The following is a 16759-nucleotide window of genomic DNA, read 5'->3' as shown; positions in this document are numbered from 1 at the left end:
CTAAGGAAATATCACACTTTTCTCTAAATTTTTTCTTGCTTTTGGGAGCATGTCTCCTTCAGTCTACTCCATGTTGGGAACATCCTCATTTCTTTCAATCCGGAGTGTGGGTCTCCCTCCCCTCCCCACCTCCATATGTTTTCTTTTGATTTCTTTTCGTGTTTTATTCTTTATTTTTTTTTCTCTTAAATTTTCTTCTATATTTATGGTTATATGTGAGGATTTCTTTGATATGCTTTTATTTTTTATTTTATGGTATTTATTGTGGTTCTTTCCTTACATACAAGTTAGAAGACTCGCAGATTGGATTCTTATCCATATTGTCCTTCTTTGTAAAAAAAGAAAATATGAAAACGACTCGCGAAATAATACTTGAAAAGCGCAATTAGATCGCCAAAGAGTATATTTCCACCACTTTTATTAGTGAACTTAATTTGTGGAGTTGTTATTGACTCGAACAATGGAATATATAACTACATGCATCTATGGGTCGGATTTAATGATTTACCATTATATGATTTTCTTTTCTTTGCTTGTTTTGATTGATTAGATAAGCAATTATCTCTTTAGACTTTCTTTAATTTTTTTTTATGATTTTCACAACTAAAAAGATCTTTCAAGTCATGGCTTTTAAGTTTTATGACAGTCGGTTGTAACTGTAAGAAAGAATAGTAATACAGTTTTTTTATCAGATCTGAATTTCGAATCTCGAATCTTCTATTATTTGAATTTCTAGGATTCCTTTAAAAATTTTTTATTAGATCTAAATGCTTATTATATTTATAATTCGATTTTGAATTAAGTAATACACGTTTTGTTTTTTCAACAAAATCCTTTATTTTTTGAGAAAAATATTAAAAGAAGAAAGTGTATTCAACAATGCGCCTTCAATTAATAAAATTAAATATATATTCTTAATTTTCTCATAATTTTTTCAATATTATAAAATAAAATAGATAACGAAAATAAAATTTTCTTTTATTTTCTTAAATAAATTATTGTTTTTTTAGTTTGCATTCTTCTCACGATTTTTCTTCCATTTAAAAGAAATAAAGAATGAAAATAAAAATAATTAGCTCTTATTTTCCTAAAGACAAAAAAGAGGGAAAAAAAAAAGAAAAAAAAAGTGGGAGGGTAACCCACCATTTTCTTAAACCCTAAACAGAATAAATTTATAAAAAGCAGGATAGCGCAAAAACCCTAGTCTCTCCGCCTTCACCCATAGCCAGAAGCTCTTCTGTCCCTTACACTCAAGAGTCAGAGAAAGATTGAAAGAGGAGATATGGGAAGTGATAGCGAAGCAGAGAGGTCGCAGAAGCAGGAGAAGGACAAGAAGAAGATTTTGGCTCTGTCTCCTATCGCCAAGCCCCTTGCTGGTAAAAAGCTCTGCAAAAGAACCCTCAAGTTAGTTCGCCAAGGTACATTGATTTACATTTATCAATAGAAAACGTTGCTGCTTTTCGTTCTTGTTTATGAGAAAGAAGATATGTGCTGCTTTTAGTTCTTTCATATTCCCATTATTGATCTGATTAGAGAGTAGAAATTGTTGATGACAGATTGAAACTTCAATGGCCATCTCTTAGCTGATTTTGTTTCTCTGCCTCGTAGTTTAGTACTATTGTAGTTGATACTGGATTATGATTATAGATTTCGATGCATACAACGGTTTTGAGATTATAACAACCATTTGAATCAGAAATGGGCTTTCTTGTCGACTTTTAGGTGAATTCATTATGGTGAGTGTAATTGGTGTGAGTTCTTATCTATATATTTATTTACTAGTTGTCGGTGCAATTGATGAATTTGATTTATTTATGCTATGCCTATGATGAAATAATTATATTGTTCTTCCAGCTGCTGAACACAAATGCTTGAAGAGAGGTGTGAAAGAGGTGGTTAAAAGCATTCGGCGTGGTCATAAAGGGTCAGTTTTTCTATACATCATGGATTTTTGAAGCACTCTCACAATACATTTAGTTCTTTAAACTCAACTCATATTGTTTTTGTTTCTTCGCATTATTGTACAAATTGGTTTCATGGATTTCTATTATAGAATACCTCGCCAAATTTCATGATATTTGTTTTTTAAAATTGAAGAAAAATAAGACTTGGAATGTATTATTGGCTATATCAGTGTCAGTTATGCAATTTCATTTCTTAAGAGATTTTTGGTAAGGATGTGGATGTTTTGGTAAATTTTATTTCTGTTTTCTTGTTTGCTATTTCACTGCATTAATAGTCTCTTTGTCATATATGGGCTGCATTTTTAATACATCTTAGTTATGCCCTGATGGTTGGATCCTAATCATAAAGTTGTAATTTATATATCTAGTTGATTTATTCATAGAATAGCTTGATTTTAAAATTATGAAATTGCTATTAGAATCTTAACTGGTTTATTGTGTTTATGCAATGCAGGTTATGTGTTATAGCTGGGAATATATCTCCCATAGATGTAATCACTCATGTCCCAATCTTGTGTGAGGAGTCTGACATTCCTTATGTATATGTTCCCTCAAAAGAAGTAAGGGTCTCCCTTTTGCTCTGCATTAGTTTCCTTTTGTGTGGAACTGCATACCTGTTCTTCTTTCTTAATATATCAAGGATGTCGAGTGTATAATATTTCATTTCTACTACTTCTCAATAGCTTTTATGATGTCCCTATTGTTTTATGACAGCATTTTAACATATAACACAAGCTACAGTTTTATCAGTAAATGAGAGGATAAAAATAGCTTATTAGTTATCTAGGCCCAACAGATTTGTTTGAAACCTGAATGTAATTGTATATGCCTTGCCTTGCATTTTTAGTGATGCCTTAATAGCTTGATTAAGTTTGAATTCTCTTTTCCATTATTTTCCAGGTTTTTGATTTGCTAATGTCACTTTTCCAATTTCAGGATCTTGCAAATGCAGGAGCTACCAAGAGACCTACGTGTTGTGTTCTGGTGTTAACCAAGCCTCCTAAGGGAGAACTAGTCCAGGAGGAACAGGAGAAATTGAAGGAAGACTTTTCTCAAGTTGCAGCTGATGTATCTGAACTTAACTCCTCTCTTTTCTAGTGGAGAAAATGGTAGTTATTGTAGTTTGGGTGATGTAATATACAGTTGTTGAAGTGATTTTGTTGCGGTTGGATAATGTAACAAAGCTTTTCTCCCCATCAATGGTAATGATTTTTAGGAAATTATTAAATGCACTGGAATACCACCTCTTTTGTGTCAGTGGTACATCAAGCTAATAGTGTTATAATAAATTATTACATAATTTAGAGTTGCCCACTAAACTTGCACTATCACTAAAGTATTCATACTATTACTTGCGTGAAAGTTTATCAAATTTGAATTTATTAAGTTTTTATTTTGTTTTCTAAAATTATTATTTTATTTAAATACTATTTCCATAGATGGGTTGGTAATTCTAACTTATATAATAGGATATAAATGAATCAAACTAGTCATTAACTATTCAAATTTTAAAATTGAAAACTCTAAATAAGTTGAACTTGATATTAGCTTTTGGGTTTGTTAGTGAAAGTGAGCTGAATTTGAATTCTGTATGCATTTAGTTTGTTAAGATTTTATGTTGGACTTATTTTACTTATAAATTGATTTGTAGATATATTCCTTAAATATAAAGAAATTGAGTTCAAAACATGAATTTGCTCTTGACAGATTGACTACATTCTTAGAATATGCAAATATTCATATTGTTAAAACTTAATAATTTTTTTTTTAAATTTGTGAGATAATGTATATATATATTTATTTAATTAAAATTATTTAATTTTAAATTTATTAATTTTTAAAATACATTATAATATTATTTATCAACCATTTAAAATTAAATCGGTTAAAAACTCAATTCATCTAAACCCTTTTAATAAATAAATCAAAATTAAACTTATTAATGTTTTGGTGGAGTTATACGATCCATTTATACGTGTATATATATAATAATTTTTCATTGTCTTTTTCCCTTTTAATAGTAATGATTGAGATAAAGGTAAATTACCATAATAGCTAGTTTATTTTGAAAACTCGGGAATCAACCCTTTGATTGGTTTATCCCTAAAAATTAAGTCAAACTTGGTCAATTTGTTAAATGATGGGTGGATTAGTTTAATTTTATTTTCACCAAAATCAATATAATAATTAATGTAGCATAATAAATAATCGATTTTTTATCCAAAAAAAAAAAACAAAAAAGATAAAGCTATCAAAATAAATCTAGTAAATGACATGTAGAATAAAAATATAAAAAAAAAATCAAATACAAAACCAAAAAAACACAAAAAAAAATGACAGAACAAGAAGACACTCGTAACAGAAAAAAATCAAAATCCTAATGGAATTTTTGCTTCAATAGAATCACCATCGACCAAAGTGCCTAACTTCAAGTTTTAGCAATTTAAAAAGAAAATGTCTTTCCTAACGCAAGTGAAGTCTGGAACCAATTTTCCACATCCCTAAAATCATATCCTTCATCACCTGCCCTCCCCACTGGTAAGTACACAAGCTCTAGCTTCGTCATATTTGAAAGATGATGGCGATTCGCGGATTTCGTATTCCTTTTCAAATTCTGATAGCCCAAGCCATAGGTTCTGCTATTGTGGCGAAGAATAGTTCAAGAGAAAATGTTAGATAAAGGAGATCTCGCCATGGCAGCATTGTATGGATAATTATCGACGGCAATGACACCTTTTAGAGAGACAAAGAAAGTTGAAGAGATCTCACAAGGGAATTTATGATTTTGAACTAATGGGAAAAGCTTAAAAAGGTAGTTAAAACATTTTCCCTCCATTTACAATAAAAATAAAATTCACAAAATATTTAATTCAATTGATTTTTTTAAAATAATTTTCTTATTTAAAATAAAATAATTCAATTCTTCAAAATTTAAAAAATTATTATTTATACAAAAAGGTTAAAATCATATACGATTTTAAAAAGATTCATTTAAATAAAAGTTCATGAAATTCTAACAGTAAATTTATTAAGAAATGAAAGTAAAAGACCTTTTTACTTATGGTGATGAAAGTAAAAACCTGATAATGGGTTATCAAAAATGCCAATAATAGTCAAGAATGAAACTATAAATAAAAAAAAAAAGCTTAATTTTGCGGGTTGATGAGTTTATAATTTTTGCTCCAGTATTTAATTTAAATTAAAAAAAATCGATTGAATTGAATAAATTTAAAAATTTAATTCGATTTTTTATTTATTTTCATTCAATTTAATTTAATTTTTAATTTTAAAAATTTTAATTATTTTAATTCGATTTAATTTTAATAAAAAAAATTAAAAAAACTACAAACTAATTAGTAATAATAATATATTATTTTTAATAATATAAAAAAATTAAATTATACTAAAATTAAAATATTTTAATTAAATTTTAAAATATTAAAAATAAAATATAAAAAATAAAAAATTTATTAAAATTTAAATCAAATTAAATCAAATCAAATAGATTCAATTTAATTCAATTTCTTATCAAAACTGATTCAATTTAATTTTTATAAATATTAAAATTTTAATTTTTAATTTATTCAAAACTTAAAACCGACAGAATCCTCAGCAACACTTTATTAACAGCAAAATCTTACCAATTATACTCCACATTTGTATGTCCTTTAAATTTTTTTTTTTTTTTAAAGTAACTGTAGAGATAATTATGCTATGGCATTAACACCCAACAAACAGAGCCCTTTACTCTGCACTTGGATGTTCCATATATACAATATTAACCTGAAAACAGCACCGACGACAAGGTTGTGGGGACTGGGGAGCTTTGATTATTGCCTTTCTCCCCTCTCTGGGTAACAATATTAGAACGGCAGAACAACATCAATAACATGTTCGTGTACAACCCACGGTGACAAAAATCATTTTTGGGATGTCAGACCCCTAAACAAGAACACACCTAAACCACCAACTGCTAAAGTTAGAATAACAGGCAAGGCAATAGACTCAACATCTATAGCTCTGTTTATCCTATCTGTTCTCTCTTGGCGAGCCCTCGCTCCCCAATACTCGTGCAGAAGATTGCTCAGATTGTCTAACTGGTGCATGATCTGGCGTTGTGCCCTTGCAATTATTAGAACCTGTTCAGTAATAATCAAACAAATTGTTCGTTAAGGCATTTAAACTCTTAAGTCATGGTTTCTGTTTCAGGCAATGTAACATGGAAAATCAATAGGATTGCACATGTAACTAAAGAAGATATGTTAAAATCAATAGCACATATGAATTTACTTGAGATAAGAGGATCAAAATATATGTATCAAGATAAAGAAATAAATGAAGCTGTTAGCCAAAATTTCTGCTGTTAATTACCCAAGTTTTTGTATTGTACATAGTTAGTCTTTCCTTATTGTTAGTGACTAATAGTAAGTTAAGCCAGTCGGTTATTGAGCTAGTAAAGCTAGCAGGCTTGTGTAGCTCCTCGTGGTTCATGTGAGGTTGCACTCTTCTTCTTGTATATATGTACCGATACAGAGAGTAAATAAATCATCGATCACTTTCCCAATATTCATTTCCAATCCCTATCTCGTAACATGATATCAGAGCTCTGAATTTTTTTTTAATGACTTCCTCTTCTTTTATAGCTGCAGTCACACTTTCTTCTTCCGAAAATAATCTCAATCCCTTAGATGATGCTTCCTTGCCATACTTTCTTCACTATTTTGAGAATCACAATTTTGTGATCTTTCATCTTTGCGGTATCAATAAGAAACAAACAAGGTTTTCTTGATGGTACTGTTCCAAAAACCTCTCTAGAAAGCCCACTGTACCTACCTTGGATTATATGTAACAATCTAATTGTAGCGTGGTTGTTAAGATCTATATCGCCTTCAATTGCATCTACAGTCTTTTCTTTGGAGCATGCAAAGCAAATATGGGATAAGTTGCACCAGAGGTTCTCCCAACCTGATGATTCTCGAATTTGTCATTTTCAACACATGCTTTCTATCACTACTCAAGGTACGAAATTTGTAGATGCGTATTTCACAGAATTAAATAGAATCTTGAAAGAGTTACGGGTGTATAGGCCATTTTCTCACTGTTCTTGTGGCAAATGCAACTCAAATTACTTTCAAAAATTCACTAAAACTATTCAAAAGAATCATGTATTCAAGTTTCTTAATGGATTAAACAAATCTTATCAAGGCTTAAGATCACTGATAATCATAATGCAACCTTTTCCTTCTCTTGATCAAGCATATAACATGGTTCTTAGAGAGAAAACACAAAGATCTTTAACATTACAAACTCAACTGTTTATTGAAGGAGTTGCTATGGCCGTTAAAAGATCAAAATCAGATGTTGTGTGTTTCCACTGTGAAAAGTCTGGACATATAAAGGCTCAGTGTTATAGACTTGTTGGTTTTTCACCAGACTTTAAATTCACTAGATCTAAAGATTTTATTCATAAGGGATCTCTACAAGGGACTGTTCAACAAGTTTCTTCATCTTCTCTCTCAACTGAGAATTCTTTGAATGAGAATTCTTCTCAATTGAGTTTGACCAAAGATCATATCATAAAACCGATGTCTCTTCTCAATGAATTCAATGATTCATCACTCAATTCTCTGCTAGTAGTAATTGCACTCCTTTGTCATCTCAAATTAATATAGCAAGTATGACTGGTCCAGTAGGTTCTTGGATTATTGATACAGGTGCAATTGACCACATTGTGTGTGATTCTTCCTTATTTATTGATTCTAAGCCTATTTCTAAAGCTTTTGTTTCTCTTCCAAATAACCAAAGGGTTCAAGTCTATGCTATTAAAATTGTCAAACTCAATGATTAATTATTCCTCCATGAATGTTCTGTACATTCCGTCAATCAATTGCAATTTGCTTTCTATCAGTAGGTTAATCTCTAATAAGGAAGTGTGTTTTGTGTTTCTGGTTGATATTTGCTTCATTCAGGCCCTCTCCACCTGGAAGACAATTGGATGGGCTAATAAGAAGAATGGTTTATTTTACCTGAAACAACAGGCTCAGATATCTTCCACTGTCTGCTCAGCTATATTGCTCCTTCAATAAGTCTTGTCCTTGCTTTACTTGTCCTAAGGCTAAACAAAGGAGGTTATCCTTTCCTCAACACATTTCAAATATTGTTGCTTATTTTGATTTAGTTCAAATGGATGTTTGGGATCACATTCACAACAAGACATTAATAAGAATCACTACTTTCTCACTATAGTAGATGATTTTTCTAAATATGTTTGGACTTTTTTTATGAAATCAAAGGCAGATGTCTCATTCATTGTTCCACAGTTTTTGCATTATGTTAAAACTCAGTTTCACTCTTCAATTAAATAGATTAGAACGGATATGGATCTGAGTTTTTCCTTAAAACTTATTTTGCTTCTAATGAAATTGTCCATAAGACAAGTTGTGCATATACACCCCAACAGAATGGGATAGTTGAAAAAAAAACATCAGCATTTTCTTAATGTGGCAAGAGCTTTGCTCTTTCATTCTGGTTTGCCAACTTAGTTTTGGGGCTGTGCTATTTTGACTGCTACTTTTCTTATCAACAGAATTCCAATTGTCAAGTGTGGGAATCAAACTCCTTTTCAGCTTCTATTTTATAAATCTTCCCAATATCATCATTTAAAATCTTTTGATTGCTTATGCTTTGTTTCAAATTTAATGGCACATAGAACTAAGTTTGAATCAAGAGCAAAAAAATGTGTTTGTAGGTTATTCTAATGGTGTCAAGGCTATAAACTATATGATCTTGAGACAAAAACATGCTTTATTTCCAAGGATGTGATAGCATGTTTGCAATTCACATTGCTAAGAATCCTGTTATGCATGAGAAAACAAAGCACATTAAAATAGATTGTCATTCCATAAGATCAATTGGAGCAATCAGACCAGAGTACATCAATACTAAGGAACAGCCAGCAAACCTGTTTACCAAAACTCTCCATCTTACTCAATTCAAGCACTTACTAAACAAGTTGAATATTGGAAACATATATGTTCAACTTGAGAGAGAGTATCAAGATAAAGAAATAAATGAAGTTGTTAGTTAGCCAAAATTAATGTTGTTACTGCTGTTATCTATCCAAGTCTTTGTATTGTACATAGTTAGTCTTTCCTCTAATGTTAGTAACTAATGGTAAGTTAAGCCAGTCGGTTATTCAGCTGGTACAGCTGGCAGGCTTGAGTAGCTCCTTGTGATTCATGTGAGGTCACTCTTCTTCTTGTATATATGTACTCATTGATCACTTTCCCAATATTCATCTCCAATCCCTATCTCGTAACAATATGAAGATGCCTACTGCCAACTTTCAGTAGTCTCTTTCACAACCACTTTTCAAAAGTATATCACACTACTAATTGTTCCACCATTTTCCACATGTATTGCTTTTACACTCACTTTGCCGCATTCTATAAGCTCTCTTATTTAAACCAAAAATTCCAACAGCTTCATTCTTAAACTGGAAGTGCACAACAAAACTAGTACTGTTATAACATACCCTGTTCGAAAAAAATTTCATTGCTCTCAATGATTCCCTGTGTAAACATATTACCGGTCTAGATTCAAGAATTATATATATTATTCTGGTTTACAGATGATAAATTAGAACCTCATATCTGCCATATATTTCTATAATTTATTTCAATTTTACTTTTTCCTACAAATAAATTATAGGTTATTTTGAATTAGCTGCTTTACCTCTTCCATCAGGGGCGACTCCCTAGCTAACTGTGATGAAGATGAGGAAGTTGGTAGTAGTGATCCGGCTAATGAACCATTACCCAAACCAGAAACAAAAACAGAAGTGGGTCCAGAGCCATTGCAGGCTTCTGCCTGCATTGCCAAGTTCTGTTGGCTAGCTGAAACCTTCCTGATAGTGAACTTGGAATTCAGTTCCTCAATCCGAGATGTGAACTCATCCATCCTCTCGTTCAGTGTGGCAATCTGTTCAGAGAGTTGAGTAATGATACCCTGAAACATTCCCAATATCAAATAATTGGTCAAAGCTCCATTTAGAAGCAAGTAAGAAGGAAAAGATAACAATAATACAAGAAGAAATGACGAATATAATAAATTAGTACAAGCTTATCCAAGCTTCTCTCTGTGTACCACTAATAAACAAAGGGGGAAATTTTAAATATTTATGTTCTTCCATTATTTCAAACATAGTGTTGAACAAATAGACCACTAGAATAGATCTAAATACTTCTTGAGGCAGGATCTAAACTAACCTGGTTTGCAACTGTGGCTGGTGAGTCAGGAGTCCTTTCATCAAACCTTCTATTATTAACAGCAAGTCTTGTCAACTTGGATATATTCTTCTCCCGTTGATTTGCATATGAGAGTGATACACTACTGTTAATACGCAAATAAAATTGTCAGAGGAACTAAGTTCCTTAAATTTGTAAATATTAACACGCTAACACATAAGTTGTTTCACTATTCAAAATTCAAGTCATTGCATCATTTGTCCCTAAGAAAGTACACATAAATTAGGGAAAAAATAGTAGAATTTTAAAGGCATCATCAGTTGAATTAAAAGATAAATGGTTCCAATGGCCAAAATATTGTGTTAAACAAATCATATACAGGGCAATGCTACCCACATAGAGGTCTGGTTATTTACCCCCTGACCTTTCTTTCGATTTTCTTTTTCATTTTCCCAAACTGTATGAAGGATAAATTATCAAAATTGGATCAGAAAAATAGAGTACCGGCTCAGATACTTATTTCTCCTATCTGCAGAAGCTCGAGAAAGGGCTTCTTTAGGGCTAGAAACCAAATCATCATCTATGCTGAGCTTTGTCTTCAGATCATCTGGTAATGCCTGCAGATTGATAGGATAAGGACCACAAAGCACAAATTGGGTAAAGCATAATTAAGAATGAGAACCATACCATAACATCGTTGACGAGCTTCTCCAACTGAATCTGCTCTATGTAAGTGCGAGGAACATATGAACCATCCAAGCCTAGCTGCTCAGCCACATATTTAACATACAAGCGATCTCTACCTTGCACCTTTAGTCCAGGAATAACATCAGTTTACACAGTGCTAAGGCTTGAAAATTAGATCAAAATTATGCACCATCGATGGACTACGCAATACGCATAGTATTCTAACAAAAAATATAAACTGCTAGTCACCAGATAACATGGACAATTTCCTGTAACTGTCCAACCGACGGACCAAATATACAAGAGGACTGCCAAGTGCCAAATGAAATGATATCTTTGAAGTGACGATATGAGGAAGGCACAAGGAAATTCAGTTTATCACTTTTTGCCACAGCTATTTCAACAAGGTGTATTGACTTGAAATTCAAGAAAGTATGATTATGCTAACAACCATATTTAAGCCAATGCCTGGACTAATGGAAGACCTCCCAAAAGATAAAGGGAAAGGCATTGCTGAGTTGAGAAAAGCTGGAATCAACACACAAGATTGGTGTGGCAATTTTAGAATGGAAGTGACTATTAGAAGGAGAACATATACTTGGATAGAAACTTTATTTTTAAAACAAAAAAAAATTCAATTTGCAAATGCAAAATATCATCAGTTAGCTAAATGCTATAAAGATTAGACTTCCTTCAAATTTGCAACCAATGTCACATATAATAAGTACATGATAGAATTAAATTGTTAGAATCACAAACTGTACTTTATTTGAGCATCTTGCGTGCTACTAATGTCCACATTTCCACTTCTAATCTCTCAATTCAAAGTGTGGGTTAGGTTCCAAGTTTCACTTAAGTTGAATCCACTTTTATTCAGAAAGGGGAAGTAGTTAGTACAATGAACCTTTAAAAAAAAAAAAGAAAGAAAAAGAAGATGTTATGAACAGCAGCACATCTCTAGGTTCCATACTACCTGAACATATTGGCGATTGAGCTGTTCTAACCAGTCTGTTTTCACACACACCCTGCTGTCACTGAAAATGTGGCTACTTCTTTTGAGGATGGTTGCGATTGTGTACCCCAACGCCATTAGCCCTCCTAGAAGGCGCACGCTAACTTCAAAAGTTATTCTAGGTGATATTATGAATGGACTGTCTGTAACCCATTCCTGGTCACAAAATATATAATGGTTAGAACAGGAACCCCAACCTTCAGAGAACCTCTACCATGCTATGATTATTCAACAAAACCCTAAACCATACATCATCACCTCCATAAGTTTAATCAGCTGCTGCAATACAAAATAACTTCAATAACATTTCTGCAGGTGTGCCTTTGCTCTCTTTTTTTTTTCAGTGCAATCAAATGGATTGTGTATGCTCCTTTCAGACTTTAACACATGCGCTATATCCTTCATCATAATGTTTGAACCTTTTTTATGATAGGTTTAAGGATTAATGGAGTTTATCATTATTATAGGAGCTGGAGGAAACAGGTACTATTTGACACTGATAATTCTCATCCAAGCATGAAATTTTAGAACACAAATATAAGTAGGCCTAAAGTTACAATGATCCGACCTCAAACATGAGATTGTACTTTCCGTCCCTATTCCTCATCCTTAGATATGATTGACATGCTTCAGAATCTTCACCAGGTGGTAGAAGATATATGTCATAAGTCTCTTCTTTTGTTTCAGTGTGTTCTTCAGAAATCACAGACTTGATTTGTTCAACTGTAACTGCTCTGGCTGACTGCAATAAAAGAAAGCAGTTAGTGCAAGATTAGAAGAAAAATACCACAGGAAGATGCAAGTAATGAAAAAGAATAATAAGAAGTTTTGGATACAAACACGTATATTTACCTTCAGAATATAAGTAGGGCTCTGAAATCCAGTGAAAGGATTAAACTTGTTAATTATTTTAATATGTGCTGTTTGGAGATCTGGCTCAATAAAAGCCTTGTACATGGGATAAACCTGGGGAAAAATTTAACAAAATACAGATCAAGTAAATGCCTCATAATGAAATGAGGCAACACAATGACAAGCACAGAAAATCATCCATGATGAGACAATTAAAGCACCGTTTCAGAGATTTGGTGAATTATTTCTTCAGGCTCTTGTCCAGCACGTTGAATGTCCCGCAAAACACGTTTGACAAGATCAAAGTGAACTCCACCTGTTATAGATACACGAAGATCTAGCAATGGTCGCAATCTCTCACTTAACGCGTAGATTCCTTCAATAATCACAATGCGGGAACTAGGGACTTCAACAGTCCTGTTGGAAGATTGAGGACAACAAAGAGTTAAAAACTAACATAAGCTAACAATCAAACTTTTGTCCACACTACAGAAAAAACATATTTAAGAGGTGATGGTGGAGGTTGGGGGAGAGAGACATGATGATGATGAATACAAGTAAGGATGCAAAATGAATGGGCAATCAGATCTGTAGAAGTCCGCATGAACTTGAACATCAACTGAAGTACCTGTATTTCTGGCCTTCTCTTAATATGCGCAAAACAATTAAGCCATCAATAACACACCATAAACTTATTTCCTTATTTGTTTCATCCCCCATTCTTCCTCTTCCTTGAATGGGCAGGATAATTGGAGAAGGCGTGAAAACTATGATAAAAGTTTTCATGTCACGAAAAATAGAGAAAGAGTCAAAGAGATAACTACAACCTGTAACCTATGCGAGAGCTAGTCTTGAAGTCATATATTGGAACCTGAACAGCCTTCCCTGCTTTTAAACCATGTATATTATCGAGAAGAGTGTCATAATCCGTCAAACGTGGGTCTGTGGCAAATAATTCACACCAATTAGACTTCTTCCATGTTTCCCTCCTTCATATTCAATCTCCAAATGTAACGATCTATAGATAATTGAAAACTATTCTCAAGAAACAGGAAAGATCTAAGCAAAATATGCATCAACTGATACCCACAAAAGCAAGCACAAGATATTGAAAATATCATGACTTTGAAGCAACCTTATAATCTGCTGTCAGATAATCAGGTAATAGAATATCTGATCCAATACATCCTTCCACAGATAATTGCTCAGTTACAATTACAATTTGACTTATGCTATTATTTTCTTTTGAATGCTTACATAAACAGAAGCATTATGACCCATCCATTGTGTGCTTCCCTATCAACTTTATCACACTATTATTCTACTAAGAGCCTAAACTTTTCCACTTGAAGTAATTGTAAATGGACCTAGACTCCTTTAGTTTAGTAATTTTGTGTTAGAAATAGAACCCAAACATCCAGAGGCTCTGTTCTTTTGGCACGCTTCTTGTACTCTCATCTTGCTTTCTTTTCTCATAGCGGTGTTAATTCTCATCCTTTATATTCCATAAAAGGAAAATTATTCTTTGGCTTTACCACATACTACTACAGGTAGAACCAGGATATCCCTAATCCTATATAACCATGAATACCCTCAAAGAGTAAATCATTACACCTGTCTAAAATGTTTTCACAACACTTCAGAATTTCTGCTAAACACAGTCCAATTTCTAGCTTACTACCAAACTACATAGCAATAAAGCAAACAATACATTGCAAGAAGCTTATTTACCAAAGCCTAGAATTAGCAACTTATACACACCAGCCATATGGTCAGGTCCTTAAAAAACTTGCATATGAATTAGAGTTGCAAGAGAGAGAGAGACAGAGACAGAGAGAGAAATATAGATTACTATGCCTTCTCATTCTTATTTCGTTGTCATATAATTGAGATTAGTACATGCTCAAGCTGAAGACCCATAAATAAATAAATAAACAGGGAGGAGGGGCGAAGAGATAACTATATACAATCAATTTCATCAATTAAATGGATGTCGGAACATTAATACTTATTATCAGTCAGTATCTTACAGTCTTTAACAGGGAAGGACTATTTGATTTTAATCAACCTTCAGCCACTCTTTCTAAAAGGGAATAGTTTTGGAGGAACATAAGCAGCTCTTGCCTTTTAGTATGTTTGAAAGAGCATGGGCATCCATAAAATGGGCACTGGTTTTATTTGACCTTAATATTCAATAAATTAAAAGGGACCAATATACAGAAGAAGTTACTCAGTTAAAGGTTTTAGATGCACACATAAAGCGAAACCAAAAATTCTCATTAATATACAAAAATAAAATGATTGAAAAGGGAATCATTTTGAAGATCATGAGCATCAATAAACTTCATTGACTAAGCAAATAACACTTTCTAACAACTACTATCCGAATTGGATGAACATGAAATTTTACCGTCAAAGTTTCCATCAATGATCCGACTAGAATCATTGTAATTGTCCATGGTAATGACAGCAAGGCTGGGCATAAAGTTGAGCACCTTCTCAGTGAACACAGTCTTTCCAGCTCCAGATGGACCTGCTACTCCTACGAATATTATTCCATCATTCTTTTGTGACAGCAACTGGCATGCACGAATTACTATGAAGAACCCTTTTTCAAATGATAAAGTTTCTTCAATTGGTGCAATCTCATAGCGATCAGAGTCCTTCTTCTTAACCAGCTGCACCTGATCTCTTAAGAGACCAGAACGCCGCCTAGGTGAATCTGCATTATGAGAAGCTTTTTGAGCCATTTAAGAGATGGCGAATAGTTCCTCTCCTATTCTACAGGAAAAAACATATGTTAAAACAATATCTACTACAAGACAGCAATTTAAAATAATAAGTTGCAGATCTCTCCATGTATTAGATTTCAAATAGAGCTAACTGCTAATCAACAAAATAGCAAAAGAGTAAAACAGACAAATTTAAAAGAAGCCATTATGTGTTGGCACATTTACCCCAAAAAAAATAAAAAGGGAAGAAGGGGAGGGGATCACCAGAGGGCCTTAAGGAATCAAACCCAGTAAAGCAATTGAAAAACTTCGATTAAATTGACATCAAAAGACATGAACACCAGTAGAGTCCGAGTAAGTCAGTAGCTAGATTACTTGTTTAAAGTCCCAATATCTCTACTTGAGAATATATAACAATCGTCCACAAAATTTCGGCAAATCAAAATTACCAACTAAAGCAAATTTCTCCCAAAACCAGAATCAGTCAGCTTTCCGGAATACAACGAATTTAAACATCGCTTTTCACACTCAATTTCCTCGAATACTAACAAAATAAAATGAAAAAATGCCGAGAAAGTGCATAATAATAGAAAACATGTAAAGAATACCTTGAATTATTTAGGCTTTTTGTGTTGTATGCTCTGGAAATCGATTATAATAGTGGAAATCTGCAAGGTCTGATACCCGAGAAATTAAAAAATGGAAGGAAGCTTTTGAAACTTTATAGAAGTCGTTAGGAATCCAGCTATAGGACAGAGAGAGAGAGAGAGGAGGCGTGGCGTTTTTTTATAGGTTGGAGTAATGAAGGTGTGTAGAATAGTTTAGGTTATAAGACTAGGGGTTGAGTGGGTCCCATATGTCAACACTATCTTTGGTCAAGTCACTCGCGTGGACACACAGGTTTCGGTGTCATTTGCCTGAGGCTCTAAGCCCTTAATTATCTCTAGATATTTTGTTATTATTATTATTATTATTATTATTATTTCTTAATTAGATAAAATTTGATTTATTTTCCTTTTTATACCTTCTAAGAGATATGTTATTATCTTTTCCATATAGTAATTTTTTAATAGTTTTACAAATATACTCTCAACTCATATGCATTCAAAGTGAAAATTTTCTTAATTTTAAAAAGAATTTAACAATGAAAATTATTTAATTTTAATTGAGTAATATGATTAAAAATATATAAAAAAATGAATAAAATTGGTGGAATTGCAGCTAATGCTTAGATAATAAAAAATATAAGTAAATTATTTAGAAGAT

The 16759-nt window shown here is 32.5% G+C and overlaps 2 protein-coding genes across 5 annotated transcripts; one reads left to right on the top strand and one right to left on the bottom strand.

Moving 5' to 3' along the window:
• The first annotated feature begins 1171 nt into the window (after window positions 1-1171).
• Window positions 1172-3192, top strand: LOC110614718 (H/ACA ribonucleoprotein complex subunit 2-like protein). The gene is made up of 4 exons (XM_021756355.2): window positions 1172-1418; window positions 1855-1924; window positions 2419-2524; window positions 2901-3192. The coding sequence occupies exons 1-4, from the start codon at window positions 1283-1285 to the stop codon at window positions 3060-3062; spliced, it is 474 nt and encodes a 157-aa protein (XP_021612047.1). The 5' UTR covers window positions 1172-1282; the 3' UTR covers window positions 3063-3192.
• Window positions 3193-5620: 2428 nt separating this feature from the next.
• On the bottom strand, window positions 5621-16278 carry LOC110615512 (inorganic pyrophosphatase TTM1). 4 transcript variants are annotated; one of them, XM_021757387.2, is made up of 12 exons: window positions 16102-16278; window positions 15172-15542; window positions 13589-13703; window positions 12983-13178; window positions 12762-12875; window positions 12478-12651; window positions 11871-12065; window positions 10898-11020; window positions 10715-10827; window positions 10232-10355; window positions 9699-9971; window positions 5621-6103 (listed from the first exon to the last, which is right to left on the bottom strand). In XM_021757387.2, exons 2-12 carry the CDS (start codon window positions 15509-15511, stop codon window positions 5885-5887), a joined length of 1986 nt encoding a protein of 661 aa, XP_021613079.1. In that variant the 5' UTR covers window positions 15512-15542; window positions 16102-16278; the 3' UTR covers window positions 5621-5884. The 4 variants fall into 4 exon arrangements, with proteins under 4 accessions (XP_021613079.1, XP_021613080.1, XP_021613082.1 ...); XM_021757388.2 differs by having other exon boundaries at window positions 15172-15537; XM_021757390.2 differs by having other exon boundaries at window positions 15172-15483.
• Between the last annotated feature and the right edge of the window lie 481 nt (window positions 16279-16759).

Source organism: Manihot esculenta, chromosome 5 (genome assembly GCF_001659605.2).
Source record: "Manihot esculenta cultivar AM560-2 chromosome 5, M.esculenta_v8, whole genome shotgun sequence".
NCBI lineage: Eukaryota > Viridiplantae > Streptophyta > Magnoliopsida > Malpighiales > Euphorbiaceae > Manihot > Manihot esculenta.
The sequence above is the reverse complement of the archived record's forward strand: the minus strand, read 5'-3'. Positions and strand labels throughout refer to the sequence as shown.